The sequence below is a fragment of the Lissotriton vulgaris genome, chromosome 6 (assembly GCF_964263255.1).
Source record: "Lissotriton vulgaris chromosome 6, aLisVul1.2, whole genome shotgun sequence".
Classification (NCBI taxonomy): Eukaryota; Metazoa; Chordata; class Amphibia; order Caudata; family Salamandridae; genus Lissotriton; species Lissotriton vulgaris.
In genome coordinates, this window is record NC_141694.1 from 221,180,256 (window position 1) to 221,200,582 (window position 20,327).

The following is a 20,327-nucleotide window of genomic DNA, read 5'->3' on the forward strand; positions in this document are numbered from 1 at the left end:
CCTGCAAAGTTTTAGGCATTAGGTTCAGTGTTTAAGATGTTCACATAACATAAGATCTTGGCTCAGATCTTGGCTGAACGCACGGCAGAGGTTCTTTTGTTTTTTGATAAATTCTCTGAGCAAGGACTGTGAGTGACAAGCACGACGGAGGACGTGGTAACAACCAAACTACTCAACGACCATACCCAATTCAATTCTCAAAGTTGTGCATCAATGGCCATGCAAGTGCAAGCTTGGCATGATGCAGCAAGTGGCAGGGATGCATTGATCTTTTTAGAGACAAATGGAGCAGAGCCAAAACGTCACCAGAAACTATTTAGGTTCTAGTGGTAGAACCTAATTTGCTTTTGGGGGGGGGGGGGGGAGGGGGGGGGCATGGAGTTGCCTGTATCCAGGGCTTGGACTCTCCCTGTAAGCCAACAAGAATACTTTGACTAAAGAGTGAAGATCCGCAGTAGGAAATTTGCTCAGTACCCATTGAACAGGCCGTGCTCCATTAAGCTCATCCGTGTACTGAAAACTAATGCAGAGCTTTCCCTTACTGTAGGTTTACTCTTAGCGTAGCTCTCTAGGCAACTCTGTTATACCATACTCTGCAACAGCTACACTGCAGCATTGTTTGAAACTAATAACCACATTGTTCTAAGCACATGATTATATCGTAAAGCAAAACATACTGACAATGGCGTTCCAACCACAGCATTGGGAATTCTTTTCCAAACAATGGTAAATAAGCTTTGAAACATAACATGCCAAGTGTTTTGGAGTGTTTAAAATAAGACTTCTGTAAAGTTATGGTATCGTATGCATTTCAAGCAACCGAGATTATGAACATTTGGCTTTCGCAACAAAAAATGACAAGTCTATTTCACATAAGGCCATGAAGACTAATATACACATATGGTTGGTTACCAGTACTTGTTACTGGTTACCCGTACTGGTCAAAAGTATTACCTTGAGTCTGCAATGATCAACCAGAAGCGGAGGGTCTGGATCGGAAGATTCTTCTGGGACTTCATCTAGAATCACTTTTCTGACCTTTTTCATTTTTGATACTCCTGAAGTTTAAAAACAGACTTTATGTTGAATGCTACCATAATGTTGGCACTTTATTTCAGTAACAGAAGCAGAGGACAAATCTTCAGATCATAACTAAGAACCACAATGTAACCTTTTAAGAAGACACAATTTCTAGAACTGTTTCAAAAAGTAATTTGACCTTTTGTGCTTTGCTGACCAACACATTACATTTATAAAAAAAAAGGGAGAGAACATGGACATGCGTCTCCAATATTGTCTACAGCCTTCTCTCAGATTTTCAAGTGAACACCTAGGCTTCGCTCTTCAGAGTCACACATGAAGCATCAACCTGGGCTTAATGTAGCGTACCAAGAAAAGCAGCATGCTACACAACTGGCCTTGGAAAAACAACTCTGTCACTTACACATCATCTTTCGAGGGTGGAAGACCCTGCTTCTCACACACAATTGTCGCGCTTCAGTGTATCATGGATTTAAAAGTATTTACAGAAATACAATCTATCTTCAGAAACTCAGAAAATATGATCTAGTGTGTTTCAATTAGTATTGAGGAATGCAGCATTCACACCTTCTGAAGCACTTTTTCTGCCTTTCCGCAGATCAATCACATAAGTATAATCTGTCACTAGACTAGGCCCAGAAGAACAAGTTACTTAACTTCGGTAATGCCTTTTCTGAGAGAGGCTCTAACTAACAACAGATTCCACACTTTGGAAATTCACCAAGCGCCAGACTGGATTCAGAATTGTTTTAATTGGAATTCCCTTGCGCTTCAATAGGTGGAGTTTGTGGCTGTGCGTCAGATTCATCCTGCCCCAGATGTGATGTTGGGGTAGCTATATCAGTTAAACTCTACACTCTGATGTCAGTTTCTTTCTGATAGACTTGAAAAACGTGAAGTGTCGGGTAAAGAACCTAGCCAAAAGGAGAGATTTTTTACTCAATCGGAGTTTAGAAAAATCAGCAGGAAAGAAAACTTTTTCTTGAGACCTCCCTCATCAGGGTTTCCCCACGGTGACATGCTTCATCATAGGGGCCATCTCAGTCCTCTACAAAAGTTCTTTACCCGACACTTCGGGGTTTTCAGGTCTACTATTGCTTTTGGAGGGTGGACCTAGCTTACACCTCTACCTCCCCCCTTTGTTTCTTGATACAGTTTCTTTCTGATCTCAGTATGTACCATTTAACATGGAGCATCTGGATCTTCCCACAGGTGAATAGTGTCTATACAAAATCCTGATAACATATGGCATACATGCTAACTGCATCCTAAGCACCAAATGTTTGGCAAGAAAGAAAGGAAAATAGGAAAGGAGGATCCATACAGGTTTGAGTGCTATATAATTAAAACTACTGAAAGGCAGGTGCTCACAAAGCCAATCCAATAGCTATTTTAAACATCAACAAGTTAGGATCACAAAAACCTTGATCTCAAATAAAGAAACCAAAGAGAACCTTAATAAAAATTAAACAGAAACAGCAGATACATTTAGACATTACTAGCACTGAAGATTTCTAAACCAGGGAAATGTAAACTTATAGAATTGTTATGAATTATTCATTAAAAGCGCAACAAGGTACATTACGTAGATCATTGTTTCTGAAAATATTTCAGAAACAAGTGTATGCCACCCTAGTATGTGGTCTTCTTGCCTCGGTTTATGAGAGCTAATGCCTCAGCTTTCATATCTATCACCAAAGGGTTTAAGAGCACCCTTCACCCACATCACAGCTGAGGTAGAAATACAACTCTTCACAGCACAGTAATCATGGGACAAATAAACACTTAAACACTGGCACTGACCTATGGTGCCATGGGAATCAAGCTTGTTCTTGTGGTGGGCATCAGCAGCGTCGCTAAGGCAATCTACCAGTATATTTTCTTTTCCTTGCTAGGGAAACCATGGGCATAACCATTTCATGATCTAGTAATTAATCCCAATAGCCTTTGGTTTCACACAAAGAGGTCTTGAACTTCCACACATCCAGATCCTTTTAGTTTGGTGAAGTGTTGGTGATTGTTAGGACTTGCACATTTCTTTAAGAGACTGATGGAAGGTGGCTATTGGTTCAGCTCAATGACTCACTGATTTAACATGTTGAGCAGCTTCAGATTTCTAGATGTAGATTCTAGCCTTTGGGCGGCAAGTAACCCCAGCCTGCTGCTGCCCTTGAGGTCTGAATTGGAGACGTGTCAGAGGACTGCAATTCAATAACTTCCAATGGAAATCCAAGACCAAAGTTTCCCAAACTTTTTAGAAACCATGACAAACTTTTGTGGCATACTAAACTTAAACGGGCATTAGGCTAGTGATTCTTTAATGTAACTAAAGCATCATGTGGTAGTGTACTGTCGTTTACACACAACACATTTTCCATTGAAATGGCCACTACATTTAAAGACAGTTTTACTAATAAAATGATACTGCACACAAATGACAATGTCTGGAAATCAGTGAATATTTATCATGTGTGCATCAGTAACTAAAGGGTCTTGATTTGTTTTGATCCTAATAAAATTGTTTCCATCACACTTCAGAGTTACAAAAATATGCTTAATGTTTTGCTTTCCTAGGTGCTGAATGTGTACGGTTCATTTACATTTGTTGCGAGTTACAATTGAATGTAATGCTAAAGCCTTTGTTTTCTCACTCTCTGAACCCCAGCAAGATTGTCACATAATTCACTTTACTTTTCCTGACTGCAAAGTGAGGAGTTTGTAAACCCCCAATCCCCATGTTAAAAAAACGCAATTTTCAGAAGACATAGCTTGGATTTTTGGGATTCACTGTGACACAGTTTGGGAAACACTGTCCTAGAACAAACTTTGACTAGCAAAATATGGTTATGGTTAGACAACGGCTGTGAATATTGGCTGTATTGGTACTGTAGACTCCACAGTAGTAGTCTCTTTCTGCAACTCATAATATCAGGATAAAATTGAGATGTGAAGATGCGCCGGAGCTTCACTACTGGAAGCACTTGACTTTCTGCTCATGACCATAATAAAATGACAGTAGGGGTACAATGGAAGACGCAGATAGGGAGATGAACAATCAACCCACTGAGCCGCATATCAGGTTCCTCACATGGAATGTGAGAGGATTAAAAGATCAAAGGCATACCTCAAAAGGCACAGGATTCAATTGGCAATACTACAGGAAACGCATCTGGCCCCTCATAGTGATGCACTGACACAGGGTAAATTATAGGGCCATTTTTGAGCCTCAGGCTTCACTTAAGATGCCTGTTGTGTACTGATTTGGGTAGATCCCTTGGCGGGCATAAAGTTTCAGATGGTGTGTACTGATCAAGGGGGTACATTTGTGGTGGCCCACTGTTATAAGAAGGAGTTGGCGGTACTGTTGGTGGGGGTTTATGGCCCAATCTAGGACGATCCACAGGTCTATCACTCACTTAACATTCGTTTACATCAGGGTGGTGACCTTCTCCAGATAGGAGTGGGGACTTATTGTCTCCTAGATAGTGCACATGACCGCTCCAAAGACCCACCCACAGGCCATCTGCAGCTGCTAAGGTTATTCTAGACATAACGGAGCATAGGGGACTTGACATATGGAGACATCACTCTCCTGTGGGTGGAAGGTATACCCATTACTCAACTATACAGAACACACACACTCAAACAGATTTTGGTAAATATCTAGGAGCCTTGTGTCCAGAGTTATTTGGTGCGAACCACTACCACTCAACAGTAGTATTAGATTTGGAACTCCGCCCTCGCAAAGCTGCTGCTTTTGCTTGGCAGTTCCCCCATACACTACTGGACTCAGACTTTAACACTGAACTAGAGCAAACCATAACAGAATTCTTTACTAATAACCTAGATCCGCTTGACTGTTTTGCCATAGTTTGGGAGACTTTTAAGGGGTATATCAGAGGCATGGGCATCTCAAAGCATGCAGGAGCACTCACTGAAAGGTAGACTGGCGCTTTTGACTTGAAATTCCAACACCAGAAATTGGGAGATAGCCAAATCCTAAATTATATTAAGATTATGCAAGAAGAATATCAAGAAGTTGCCTCTAACGAACTCAAACACATGGGTAAATACGCAGTCGTGAGGATGCATGGGGAAGGTGAACTATGGGGGCCACATTGGCTACACTGGAGTGCCCAAAGAGGGAATTGGAAGCAATTCTGGAAATCCTGTTTGACAATGGTCAAACACTGCACGGCACAGATCAAATAGCAGAAAGATTTTGCAGATATTATGCTGACTTGTACCGATACCGAATCCCTCCAGATGACACTGCCACTGCAGATTATCTGGAACATAAAGCAATGACGCAGCTCACCTCGGAACATAGGGAGTATCTGATGATGCCACTGGACCCCATGGAGCTACATATCGCACTCTCTAGCATGCAGACTGGGAAAGGCACCAGGCACCAATGGTCTCCTGGTGGTTTTCTATAAGGCCTACAAAGACCGTCTTATACCACACGTAGAACATTGTATAAAGAGATGGTACAAACTGGAATAACGCCCCATAGGTGTGTGAAGCCTTGATTGTAACTGCCATGAAGGCTGGCAAACAACCCAATCAATGCTCCTCGTATTGGCCCTTGCTTTACTAAATGTGGACAGTAAATTGTTTACTGTACTGGCCTACAGACTGGCCCAGATCCTGCCAGGTGTAGTGCAACCAGAGCACACTAGATTTGTGCCGGACGCAAGTTGACTAGCAATCTTGGAACATAGTTTTGCACAGTGCAACAGGTGGACCTAGAAATGAGGCATTCAACTCCGTCGAATGGGAGTACATGTGGGCAGTGCTCAAGCGGATCGGAGTGGGAGCTGTTTTCTTTTGATTGGTCACGGTGCTCTACACCAAACCGGTGGCTCATGTCCGTGTTGGTACTGTCATTACACCCAAGATTATGATCACAAGAGGAACCTATCCAGGCTGCCCATTGTAGCCATTACTGTATGCCCTTGTGGCAGAGTCGCTGGCATGTGCTCTTCGAGAATACCACAGGCATAAAGGGCTGCGTTTTCCTGGTTATAACCTTGTACAATCTTCATATGCTAATGATACTGTGTTGTATGTCCGTGACCCGAAGAGAAACCTCTCACCCATGCTGTGGTACGGTTTAGGGGCCTCTCATCTCTCAGTGTAAACTTGGACAAATCCATTTCTTCCTACTTACCCCTTCCATGGCGCCAATGACATTAGCATGGTCCAGAATATCCCTATGCTCCTGCCACCAACGGTCTTCGCAACTATCTGTTCTTAACTGTTCAAATTGGTGTGGGTCGGGTTTGATGGGAAGTCCTCACCTTGCCTTATGGTATGGGTGGCCTCAATGCACCAGATCTGGAATTATATTATAAGGCAGTGCAGAATTCGTTTGCATTTTACCGGCTTCATGGCCCGCAGAATCGGTCTCATCTGCACTTCGGGAGAGATGCTGCAAACCACCACACACTTCCCCAGACATTAGGTCATACCCCACTGCATACTCACCACCTTGTTCAACACCTCAATTGCCACTTCCACCTTTCCAGAGGACTGGAAACATATAGGTCAATGCCCTGCTGAAAAAAAAACATCAGCAGACACCAGCAAACTCAACAACTAGCAACTGATCTCCTTTCTGGTCAAAGTATTAGAAAACGCCATCAACCAACACCTCTCCTCACATTTGGATAGTAACCTTCTACTCCGCTCCTTCCAATCCTGATTTTGCAGCTACCACAGCACCAAGACTGCCCTCATTGCAGCTAGCAACACCACCATCCTACTCGACCAAAGACACTCTGATCCTCCTAGACCTCTAGCCAGCTTTCAATACGTTTTCCCACCACACACATTTAAAGACTGCACAATATATGCTTCTAAGGAGCCACTGTTAGATGGACTGTCTTTTTCCTCAGCAGATAAACACACAAAATCTGCCTCGTCCCCTTTACCCTCAGGGAAATAATCTTAGGAGTACCCTCAAGGATTCTCACTCAGTCCCACCCTCTTCAATGGCACCTCTGGCCAGCATCAGCAAAACCCACTTATCATATCCTATGCCGATGGCCCACTGCTCATCCTCTCCCTCTCCGAAGAGCACCACCAACACCATTGCCAACTTCCACATTACAGATGTCACCAGCTGGATGAAGGACCACTGCCTGAAGCTCAACACAGACAAGACAGAGGTACTGATTTGGGGAAAAACAAGCTTCCCATGGAGCGCATCGTGACGGCCCTCAGAACATGGACCTACTACTACCCCCACTGACCACACCAGGAACCTAGACATCATTCTGGACAAGCTAACCATGACGGATCAGGCCAACTTTATCTCCGCCTCCTGGTTCTTAGTCCTCTGCTTCGTAAGATATTCTAATGGCTACCCTAAAGCTCATGACGCACCATCCCCTAGGCCCTCATCTCCATCTGACTGGACCATGGCAAAACTTTCTACGCAGGGATCGCAGCTCACCACCTCCAATGACTATAGGCCATACAGAACATAGCAGTCAACTTGCCCTAGATCTCCTCAGATGAACGCACATCACCCCCTACCTCAGGGAAGACCACTGGCTCCCTGTACAGAAAAGATGTCAGTTCAAGCTTCTGACCGATGCATACAAGGCCCTGTCCAACTGCGGACCCACCCACTAGAACCCCTGCTTTAACTTCCATTAGCCCAGACGACATCTAACCTTCACATCCCTTTCTCTAATCCTCATCCCCCTCAACAGTTGTACCAGATGCAGAGGTCAGTTCCTACCTAACAGTGAAGACATATTATGAGCTAACCTTTCTTCTGCATACCTCCCCATCTCTTCCAAAAGTCCGTGAAGACCTGGCTGCTTGGCTAATCAATTTGAACCTTCCAGCGCCTGCATACCCTCACTTGTGAAAAGAAGCGCTCTAAAAATCTTCTGATGATTGAACTATTGAAGTAAATTGGAATGCATCAAGGAGCAACTCCATCTCACCAGTTAATAACACAATTTGAGAAACACCACCATAACTCCTCTACTCACGTTCCCAGTTTAAATGATTGACATTGCTACGAAGAATGAGCAGGAGCTCATTGATGTATGTATTCATGCTGATGGGTAAATCCTATCTTCTGCATATGACTGACAACATATTGGTCTAGCAGTGTATATTTCCGAATTATCAGTCTGTTTGCATATGAGAAACAGGCAGCAATGCATACGGACAGTACAACATAGAGGAACAAATGAATACAGACATAAAACGAAATAATACAAACAAAAATCTGGACAGACTAGACAGGAGGTAGCACAGGTTGTGAGCAGGAAAAAAAAGACAAAGGAAAAGGTTTTGAGACAACTATAAACAGGCATAATAAAGCGAGTAATCAGTAGACTTTTCATCAAAAAAGCGGTCTGTACAGCAATCTTTCCTAAATTTGTTTCACCATCCTCCTCTCAGAAGTCACTAGTTAGGTGAACAAACTGTAAATCATGCCAGAAGGAGATAAAAGGTGACCGATAATGACAACTACCTGTCAATAGATAGTTTCTGATGGATACTTCTAATTGCTGATTACTCACCTTTAAAATATTCCCCAGGTGCCACACTGGATTCAGATCACATGACCTAGCCCCAGTAATTCTAGTGGCTCTGGATTGGATTAGGAGTGTGTTGTACCCAGACGTTATGTGCATCTGCCCTCCGATAAGGCTCCTACTTTGAGAGGATGTCTAGTCAGTAACATAGCAGGATCCTTCACCAGAACCTGCAGCATCTACTCCTCCATGCATGTTGTTTTATCGGTGACAGCTAACTGCAATTGAACTGCCACCTGAACTGGTGGATGTCCTCTTTACCACCAGTGTCCCTTCCATGAAATTTAGCAATACTCGGAACTGGAAAAAATCTGTGGCCTGGTGGGGAGTTCGCATGGTAGAGCCTTTACAAGCCAAGCTGTAAGATGTCCAATCATTTGTTTTGTCTTTGGCCCAGCAAGGCCTTTCAGTGAACATCATAAAGTTTTCTTTGCCGGCCCTTTCACCCTTTTTAGGTTTACCTGCCTAACCATTCTTGTTTAGATTACTTTTTGTGATGCAGTTTATTGAAGATTTGACACACAGCTCTCTCCCAAACCGTGTGCGATGCCATAGTGGAACCTTATCTGGGGCTTAATGTTTCTCATGCGTATGCCCTTCGAGCCCATGTGTAGCTGCTCATTGCTTCTTCTGATGGAAACACCAGTCATTCTCATTGCCATCAACTCAGCTTGTCGTACAGATGAGCTTCAGGAGGGTGGGGGGTGGTGGGGTAAAACCTCCATACACCACTTTCTTTCTGGACAAACTGGTGCTGAGGACACAGGCAGCTTTTTTGCCTAAAGTCGCAACTCCTTTCCATCTAGGGAGAACCATCATTTAACCAATGTTCTTTGCCCTTCTTCACCCCTCGAAAGAGGAGGAAAGCCCCCATTGGTTGAACGCAAAAAAGGACTTCAGCTTTTATATTAACCGTACCACAGGCTGGGTGATCAGCTTTTTGTATGGCTTTCCAAGGCGAAGACAGGAAATGCTGTATAGAAGAGGACTCTGTTGAGGCAGACAGTCCTCTGCATTAAGGTCTACTATGAAATGGCTAAAAAGCAGCTTGCTGAAACACATTTAACCAGGGCTAAGCCTGCTACCATGGCATTGGCACACAGAGTAACTGTACTTGAGACTGAGACATAGGCGTTGGTGCATATGATTACAAAATACTTCGGCCTTCACAGCCAGTTCCCATGGAAAGATGTTTTGCCCATTCAGGTACCAGTGGTATTCAGAGCATGGGAGGTAAAGGGGTCCCAAGGACCAGCAGCACTATTTGTGCCACCCAGAGTGACCGAAATAAACTACTGACAGCTGGCCTGCCATTGCAGGCAGCAGGAGCCGTGCAAACTGCTCAAACTCTACTTCACCCTTACCATGTGTCGCGAAGTAAGAGCACTATCTTTGATATACGCCAGTCGCACCTGTGGAAGCCTAAGAGGCAAGGTGCTAAGGTATGGCCATACAAATGAAAACTTAATACCCCATAGTGCTCTTTATCATTAAAAGACACTCTAAGTGATACAGTCCATAGGACAACATGGGCTTGCACCCGGGCAAACTAGAGGTTGGCAGCTCCATCATGGTCTTGCCAAAATATGTCATGTTTGGTATCCAAGAACATGCCTTCTCACGCCTTCTCGCTTGTGGACGGGGATGTGGCATGCACCCAGGTGGCTACTTTACAGGTAGCTCTGTAAACGGCACGGGGTGTCCGTGCCACAAAGGAGTTGCACAGCCATATGCACAAATGTGAATGATATACACACGTATTCCATATTTACTCCAAATTCTTCCAGTTTTTATTCCAAGTTTTTCAAGTTCTTTTCCAATGTTTACACATTTTTTCACCATCACGTCAAAGATGCGAAGTTTTCATGTTTTTATGCGTCTTATTATTCTGAGAGTGCCCATCCAGGCTTAATCACAGACAATTATTTAAAACTTCATGGTTCCAAAACATTCAACCCAATGCATTTCGGTCCTCAAGACCTTCTTCGGGGGTATCTACAATATTAAAAACATATTTTAATAAACGCTCCATTTATTCTGTCCCTAACCCTGTTTGAGCACCCCGCCGAAAAGTTGATACAGATGAAAAATGGGACTAATGGAAGTATACACGTCAAGGACGCTTTCTCCAAACATTAAGGAGCTACATTTGGAAAGATTGTTCGCAATGGACGTTGGTTTCAAGTGGACATTTTAGAGTCATAATGTCACAATTAAGTGTTTATTTGCCATTTTTATATTTCATTTGATAATTTTATCACGGACTTTCATAGGTTGCAGTCATTTTATTTTTCAGTTGATGTATGCACACAAGTAAAGCGGTAACTGTTAGTATTGGATCATTTGGGAGGGGGAAGGAGCACTTTAAGAAACACGGTGAGGCAGACGAACCACGTGATGTAGAAAAGAACACAGGTGGGAGGAGAAGGCTATAAACCATTTCGTAGAGGACAGGAAACTTAGTTTGCAGTCGAAGGGAGAAGAGAAGAGGGAGTGGTTTAATACTGAGAACGTTGGAGCAGGGATGCACGAAGGATCGACTGTGGATTCAGAAAGGTAGATGTGGGTTACACGTTAAGTAGACGGGATATTTAGACTTATTTAAATTGTTTTTTGAGCGCGAGGTTCACCGAGAGGGCACATTGTTATCATGTGTAATGGGACAGTCCCTAAGGGTGTTTTAAGACTGTAGGACGGGGGAGATAACAGCGCGCGTAAGAGTCAATACATTTTATTTAGTTACACTTTATTTAGTTATAGTATCGATGAAGGGGGAGGGACACTTGGTCTAAAAGTTTGTTGGAACGTTTTTCGCATAAATGGAGCGTTTATTAAAATATGTTTTTAATATTGTAGATACCCCCGAAGAAGGTCTTGAGGACCGAAATGCATTGGGTTGAATGTTTTGGAACCATGAAGTTTTAAATAATTGTATGTGATTAAGCCTGGATGGGCACTCTCAGAATAATAAGACGCATAAAAACATGAAAACTTCGCATCTTTGACGTGATGGTGAAAAAATGTGTAAACATTGGAAAAGAACTTGAAAAACTTGGAATAAAAACTGGAAGAATTTGGAGTAAATATGGAATACGTGTGTATATCATTCACATTTGTGCATATGGCTGTGCAACTCCTTTGTGGCACGGACACCCCGTGCCGTTTACAGAGCTGTTTAACTCAGGTGCTTGTTTGGGAAGGAGCATGACGGAGTGCTGCACGCTAAGATTGAGAAAACATTGCAAAAAGTTTAAAAATGACAAAGTAAAGGGTGTGCTGCAGGACTATTTACAGTACTTTACAGGTAGCCCACCTGGTTCACCCAGCTTCTCTGGGCTCTCACTAAATCAATGAATCAGGATTCTTAAAAAGAATGACTACTCACCCATGAGGGTCTTGAGGCGCTGTGGGGGTGGATCTGTGGTTCAGTCAAAGAGCCAGGTCTTGAGGTTCTTCCTGAATTGTGAAAGCAATGGTGATTGCCCGAGGCTCAGAGGCAGGGAGTTCCAGGTTTTGCAGCAAGGTGGAAGAAGGATCTTCCTCCAGTCGTGGTCTTGAGGATCTGTGGGATGGTGACCAGAGCCAGTTGGGCAGTGAGGAGATGTCTGGTGAGAGTGTAGGAGAGGCGTTGGTTGAGGTATGCAGGTCCGGCGCTGTGGAGGGTTTTGTAGGAGTGCGTGAGGAGCTTGAAGTTAATTCTTTTGTTGATCGGTAGCCAGTGAAGGTCTCTCAGGTGTCTAGTGATGTGGCTGGGGCGTGGGATGTTCAGGATGAGTCTGGCTGAGGCTTCCTGAATGTTCTGCAGTTTCTTTTGAAGCTTCTGGGTGGTGCCGGTGTAGAGTGCGGTGCTGTAATCCAGTCTGGTGCTGACGAGCGCATGGGTGACCGTTTTCCTGGAATCAGTGGGAATTCACGCGAAGATCTTATGAAGCAGGTGGTGCATGTGGGAGAAGGACGACGGAACAGCGTTGATTTGGCGGTTCATGGAAAGCGAGGAGTCAGGATGAAGCCGAAGCGTTGAACATGGTCCGAGGGGAGAGGAGGGATGGGAAGGTGGATTCAGAGCACTGAGGGCGGCCACCAGGAGTCGTCCCAAGTGGAGGGGGTGTAGCCCAGGAAGAGGACTTCGGTCTTATCTGAGTTGAGCTTGAGGCAGCTATCCTTTATCCAGATGGTGAATGCCTACATCCTGTTGTTGAAGTTTCTTTTGGCAGCTGTGGGTTGGTCTGTGATGGAGATCATTAGCTGGGTGTTGTTGGCATGGTCAGAAGTCTGTTGATTCTGACGATGGCTACCAGTGGCTCCATGTAGATACTGAAGAGGGTAGGGCTCAAGGAGAATCCCTGAGGCGCTCAGAAGCTAATTTCTGTGAGTTCTGAGTTGAACGGTGGAAATCTGACTCTCTGTGTTCTGCTGATGAGCAAGTCCATGCTCCATGCAGTCAAGACAGGATTCTGATCACTCACAGGAGTCAGGAACAAAGGCCTGGGCAGGAAGGAGGCCACACCTCCTCCCTCTCAGGCAAGCTAGTGAAGTGGCACTTTAAAGCTGCACAGCCTCGGATATACATCAGAGTTGACTTCCACAGGAGGAAACAGCCCTCCCCTGCCCCAGGCACATTTGCACCAGAGCAGGCGAGAAATTAGATAGTCATGGATGTGTACACCCCCAGAAGGCTAGCCACAACTCCAGGGTGGGCAGCCCGGTCTGTACACTGGAAGAAGGGTTCTGCCATTTTATGGAAGTAGCAGAAAAGAAGGACCTGTGTAGAAAAGGTGACCCACACCCCCAGATGTGGTCATCTCTGGGGAGGACTAGCAGCCCATTGACTACTTGCTCCCATACTCTTAGCTCCCCTAAATCTATGATTTGAAGGACACCCCTAAAACCAGAACCTCAGGTCTGACCAACCTGCATCAAAGAGTACAGCAGAAGGGACTGTGTCTGAGACAACAGAAGACTGCACAAAGCAAAAGAGTGTTCACTTCCAGGGGATCCTCATCAATAGTCATTAGCACTAGAATATTCCCGCCAATGCGCGGGACGCCGGATACACAATCATATATGTGCCCCACATATATGTATCTATATATATATCTATATCTATATATCTATAGCAACAGTCCTCCAAACACTTGAATGAAAGGAGCCCAAGCGGGGAAATGCAGGTAGGGTTCTTTATTGGATATCCTAACAGCTGGGAATAATGCATTTCGGAATCATTATGACGCCTTTAGCTGCTGTACCTCATATATATATATATCTATCTATCTATCTATCTATCTATCTATCTATCTATCTATCTATCTATCTATCTATCTATCTATCTATCTATCTATCTATCTATCTATCTATCTATCTATATATATATATATATATATATATATATATATATATATATATATATATATATATATATATATATATATATATCTATCTATCTATCTATCTATCTATCTATCTTGGCAACTTCTGTTTTCACAGCGATTCCACACCAAACAGACAAAGGACCCCAAAGCAGCAGATGTGTTTCAGTGGGAAGATTTATTTGCGCTTTCAAAATGGTATTCCAGGCATGAAACGTTTCGGTTAACTAGTAACCTTGATCACATAGCGACACTGCAGTTTGTTACATATTTAAATACTCATTTTTTCAAACATTTCAGTCATGTGATGATAAACAGTGAAAAAATTCTTCTGTTGACCTTATGTCATTATGTATCAATGGCGACCAGTTTAAGCATTGTATAGGTTCTGGTTTGTGATGTTAAGTTCATCTTGCTGCATAAATGCATTCTAAAACAATGTGCAACATTATGCAACAAATAACTAAAAATTGTATGTAAAGAGACTTAATTCTCATTTTCATTATTTTTGCCATACGGGCACTCTTGCGGGGTCCATACAGGACTTGATTTGTGCTTTCCACACCATACTTCCCATAACGCACAGTCTCATCTGAGCCTCCCAATGGTGGGTGTGGCATATGGAAAATGGTGAAATTGGTTGGCGGTCATGCCCGCCGCTTACGTTAAAGCCCCTGAAGAGAAGCATATGGAGCTTCAAAACGCGCAGATCCACTATGGAGCGGCATCTGCAAGCGGATTCCCGCCCTCACCTACGCATAAATTAAGCTGCTGCTCGTGTGCTACTCAATGGTGGACAACCTTGGAGCGAGAATATATACATATATATATATTCATATATATATTCAAAAGCAAATGTCCCAAGATGAGAGGAGCACTCCAAAGCTGGTGCCGGCGGCAAGGTTCGGGACGCCCTTGCAAGGTACTTTTCAGCAAAACTGTCTCCATAAAGAAACACGCCGCACACTGCTCCGTTTATAAAGTATTTTGGTTTATTTTCTGTGGGTTCCCCACCTACGCGTTTCGGACATAAATCTGTCCCTGGTCACGGTTTATGGAGACAGTTTTGCTGAAGAAAAAAAAAAAAATAATATATATATATATATATCACAGCTCAGATTTCTTTCGCATCCCATGCAAAGAAATTACGGCACCCACAGGGAAAGTGTTCAGTATGTTTTTAATCGCTCAGCAGACAAACGCGTTTCGGTATTCCTTCGTCAGTGTCTACCATTGACACGGAAGGAAGCGTGTTTAAGAAGTTTTCATCACGTTTGTGCATGCACATAGAAAGAGGACTGACGTTTTACCTCCGTGAGAAACGCTATTTACATAGTAAATTACTTTTTACTTTAACATTTCAGAAATCACAATCATAAAGGCATTGTAAATTACATTTCAATGATTTAGGCACTTTATATTTTGTAATTTACCGACATTTTTGCATACATGTGTAAAGTATATTTGCCTTTGTTGTGTGGTGTGAGTTATTCAGCCGTGGATCGGCATTGCTCACGGGGTATAATGGATCTCGTTGTTTACAGAGTTTAAGCTTTACCCAAGTGGGAGGACAATTCTTCATTCCTATTAAGTCCCAGGGGGGCCTTTGTTTGAAGGTCAATTATGTAGCGGGATTCTAGCCTTCTTAATTTCCGCAGCCTGTCTCCACCCCTTGGGTCTACTGGTATGTGATCTAGCGCAAAAAATTGTAAGAGTTCCCTATTGCTGTTGTGCTTGAGGGCAAAGTGTTTCGCTACGGGATAGTTAAAATCCTTATTCATGATGGCACGTTGGTGCTCTAATACACGTAACTTGACATTTTTCACTGTGCTGCCTATGTACTTCAATCCACATGGGCACAATAGGCAGTAAACAACATATGTGGTGTTGCAAGTGAGAAACTTAGATATTTTCTTACTGTGTCCTGACCCTGGTATTTCAAAAGTTGTTCTTTTCTTGCTCTTCTCGCAGGCTTTGCATTTGCCGCAAGGGTAAAAACCCGGCATATCTTTAATTCTGCCTGTCACTGTGATTTTTTCAGGTAAGTGGCTATGTACAATTTTGTCCCTGATGGATCTTCCTTTCCTGAAAGTGATTAGGGGAAAAGTTGGAATCTCTTTTCCGATAACCTGATCCGTTTTCAGGATATGCCAACTCCTCTTTAGGATAGTTCTCAGATGATTGGAATTACCAGGGTCAGGACACAGTAAGAAAATATATATATAAGCAATTGCAGCCTTATCAACACCAGAGCTGTATAATGTTGTAAGAACTCCTTCTTATATCATAAAACAAGTATAGGAAACAGGAGAAAACAATAGCAAAACAGGTTTTGAAACTGTTTTAATGCTCAGTAGTCAGTATACAACTCTTACATAGGCCGGCGTCACTTCATCGGCAATCGACGTCGAGGGGCAGGAGTCCTCCGCCGTCATCAACCCGGCGACGATCGGCATCTAGGATAGGGTCACCTCCGCCGCCGTCTCGATGATGATCGACGTCGAGGAAGAAGAGCCCTTCGCCGTCGTCATCCAGGCGACGTTCGGCGTCGAGGAACAGAGCCCCTTTATCTGGATCGAACGCCATCGAGTTGACGTTCAACGTCGAGACGAAGGGATGTCCAGGCGTCGGCTGCAAGGGATCAGACGTCGAGGAGCAGAGAAGCGTTGAGACCGGTTTCGACATCAGACCGGAGATAAACGTCGAGGAGGAGGTCTGGTTCGACGTCGAGGGGCACACGCCTGACGTCAAGACCCGCCTCAGTGAGGTCTAGAGAAGAATCGGTGGTTATGTTATGTTATTATGAGCTTGTAGAGCGCGTTATCACCCAGGGGTATCTAAGCACTATCAGCGGACACACAACACCAGCGAGGACACAGAACAACCCGATCAAAGGGGCCCCCCATGCCTCCAGGAAAAGACCAGTCTTCAGATTCTTCCAAAAAGGGAGGATATTAGTTTCTTTCTGGAGTTTAGCTGGAAGGTGGTTCCACGCCAGAGGGACAGTGCTGGAGAAAGCTCTTCCACCTCTGCCAGCTCTGGTTCTAGTAACGGAATCAGCGTTGGGCCATTCTTCCTCTCGTTCCTCCAGACATCCTTCTGTGAGAACAGCCTCTCCAGAAACCAGCAGACCTGCTCATCAGTCTCCATCACAACACAGGGAGACTTCTCCTGCTGGGCACTTGTCCCCGAGATGGCTCCTCCCTTTGCATCACTGGAAAGATTCTGGAGTATGCCCATGGGGTTTGCGCCAGGAGATCCTCCAGGATGAGGCTATCAGCACTCAAACCTGATGCACAGCAGAGAATCCTAAATCTCCCGTTTTCTGGCTTATCTCTGTTTTGCACCCATACAGATGAGGAAATGGGCAGGATGAAGGCAGAACTTGATACCCTCAAAGCCGTGGGCTTGGAGATAAATAAGGAGTACAAACGCTGATACAGGCCCAACCAGCGCAAGGGATAGCAACAGAGGGTTCAAACCCCTCAATGGTCCCAAGGGAAAAACCAAGGCAAGTCGCAATATCAGGACCGTAAATAGAACAAAGGTAGAGGCGGTCACCAGCAACAGTCCTCTACCACGGCTAGATCGGGAGGAAAACCATGAGCAGTGGCTTCCTCTGGCACCATTACCCACTCCAGTGGGAGGAAGTGTTTTACATCATCTGGCAGAGTGGTGCAGCATAACAAAAGATCATTGGGTACTCAATATACTGCGTAATGGTTACACACTATGTTTTCGTGTGCTTCCAAAGGACATTCCTCCAAAAAGAGCTCGTCCTCACCAACTAAAGTTGCTCCGACAGGAAGTGAAAACCCTTCTACAAAAGCAAGCCATAGAAGAGGTTCCTTCCGCACAGCAGACGAAAGGGAGTCTACTCCAGGAACTTTCTTGTGGCAAAAAGAGATCAGGAGCACACGTTCAGACCTATCCTGGATCTTCGCCTACTGAACAGAGTCATCGTAAAGGAGATATTTTGCATGCTGGCCCTTCATCAAATATGTCCACATCTGCAAATAGGACATTGGATGTGTTCGGTGGATGTGGATGTGTTCGGTGGACCTCCAAGATGCGTACTTCCACATACCCATTGCTCCAAGCCATCGCAAGTATCTGCGGTTTGTGGTCTGACACAAACACTATCAGTACAAGGTCTTACCCTTTCGGCTCAAATCTGCCCATGAGTCTTTACCAAGTGCATGGCGTTGGTGGCAGCCGCCCTACACAGAAGAGGTCTATTCATCTACCCTTACTTGGACGATTGGCTTCACAAAGGGCCATCTCCTCGACAAGTAAGGAGCGACTTCCAAGTTTGTCTGCATCAGTTACACAATCTAGGCCTTCATGTCAACATGGAGTACTTGTGCAGCAGCCCATCCAGACGATCCACTATCTAGGACCGACTCTGGATACAAACAAAGGAAAAGCGTTTTCTTCGGAGGAGAGACTTTCTTCAATGCAGCAGAAGTGCAGGATTATATGCAGACAGAACGTCCAGCAGTCCGACAAGTTGCATCTCTGCTGGGGTCAATGGCCTCCTGCATATTTCTCATCCCCAACGCCAGGATGAGAATATGACCATTGCAGCAAGATCTAGAAGACAAATGGGATCAAGCAACGGGTCGCTGGGAAAATCGGATCGTACTCTCCCAAGCAGCGACATCATCATCAAGTGGTGGACTCAGAATCTGTTGGTGGAAGTCTCTTTTCACCAACCAATTCCTGTGCAATCGTTGGTAACGGATGCATCTCTGCAGGGATGGGAGGCACACATGGAGTGCCTTCAGATGCAGGGCCGGTGGTACACAAAGGAACAGTGCTACCACATAAACATGTTGGAGCTACGAGCAGTCCATCTTGCTCTGAAAGCTTTTTTACCTTCTATCAAGTCCAACTCTGTCCTGATCCAAAAGCCAGCACGATCACCATCTTTTATCTAAACAAACAGGGTGGTACAAGCTCTCACCCTCTCTCCCTGGAGGCTCAGGCGATCTGGCACTGCTCGAAACCTCTCCATAGTAGCAGTGCACCTTCCGGGAGAGCAGAATGTCAAAGCAGACGCACTTTGAAGATCAGCCAGACTGGGTGATACACGACGAGGTGGTGGCAGATCTTTTCCATCAATGGGGTCGTCCATCAATAGATTTGTTTGCAGACGACAAAAACAAAAAATGCCACGCCTTCGCATCCAGATTCCACCGTCCAGGGACAAGGGGGAATGCGCTTTTGATGGATTGGTCAGGGACATTTGCTTACGCCTTTCCTCCCCTGCCTCTGATCCCGAAGGTGGTGTCCAAGCTCATCAGATCCAACATGAAGATGATTCTGATCGCTCCAGACTGGCTGCGGCAGTGGTGGTACCTGGACCTTCATCAAGTCGGTGCTTACGCACAGTAGACTGCCTTATAGGGCGGACCTACTGACCAAGATGGACGGGAGGATTCTCCATCCCAGCCTTCCCTCACTGAACTTGGCAGCATGGCTCTTGAGGTCCTACAATACGGACACTTGAAACTGCTGCAGGACTGCATGCAAATTTTGAAAGAAGCTAAGAGCACCTCCACAAGAGCGTCATATGCGTTCAAGTGGCAGAGGTTCTTCCTATGGTGTGTTGAAAATCACTTTGACCCTACGAAGGGGCAGGAGGATGTCATTCTTCCTTACCTTCTATACCTAGTGTTGGACTTGGCCCTTCTGGCAGGTTCACCCCTGAAGTTTTTGCTTGCTATATGTGACCTGGGGATGGTGATTCCCAAGTGTGGTGAGAGAGGCCTGCCCTCCCATAGGAATGCATGGGGAATGTATGTGTCCCTGGTAGTTCCTAGTGCGTGGGGTGTGCAGGGTCGAGTCTGGTATGTGCGAACTCGTGAGATTGAATGCTGCGCAATGGTATATGCAGTCTGATTGTGTCTAGTGTAGAAGCGCCACTTTTAGAAGTTGGCATATTGGTGTAATTTATGTCTGGCGTGTGATTGGCTGAGGCTGGCTGGTGAGCCTGGCTCCAAGAGTCTGGGAGGGTCTGCCCCGGTGGTGAATGGAGTGTTTAGCATGCTGATGTGAGGGAGGAGTGAGCCTGGGCCTGCTTGTGGATTGACTGTCTGGTGAGGGTCCTGAATGAGGCTGGGGTTTCCCCACACAATGCTGGCTCCACCCCCTGGGGTGCGTCTGATGTCCCTAGCCTGGCCAGTGAAAGGAACCCCCTATAACCAGTTCTAGCTGGTTCTCACACTGCCTGCCCCTTTAGACAAAGGATGTTGGGTATAAAAAGGGTGCTGTGACACTCTAAAAAGGTTCTTGTTTCTGACTTGAATCCTGCCAGGGGCGTGCTGCTGCTTGGGCTCAGGGGAAGGCTTGC

General features: G+C 44.9%; 1 protein-coding gene across 3 annotated transcripts in view; it reads right to left on the reverse strand.

The window, feature by feature from the left end:
- The window catches only part of ATAD2B (ATPase family AAA domain containing 2B), a 945,800-nt gene that overhangs the window by 103,057 nt on the left and 822,416 nt on the right, over positions 1-20,327 (reverse strand). For all 3 annotated transcript variants that reach the window (XM_086926259.1, XM_086926261.1, XM_086926260.1), the window contains exon 26: positions 955-1,058. In XM_086926259.1, coding sequence (XP_086782385.1) covers positions 955-1,058 — 104 coding nt within the window. The remainder of the gene's footprint in view (positions 1-954; positions 1,059-20,327) is intronic.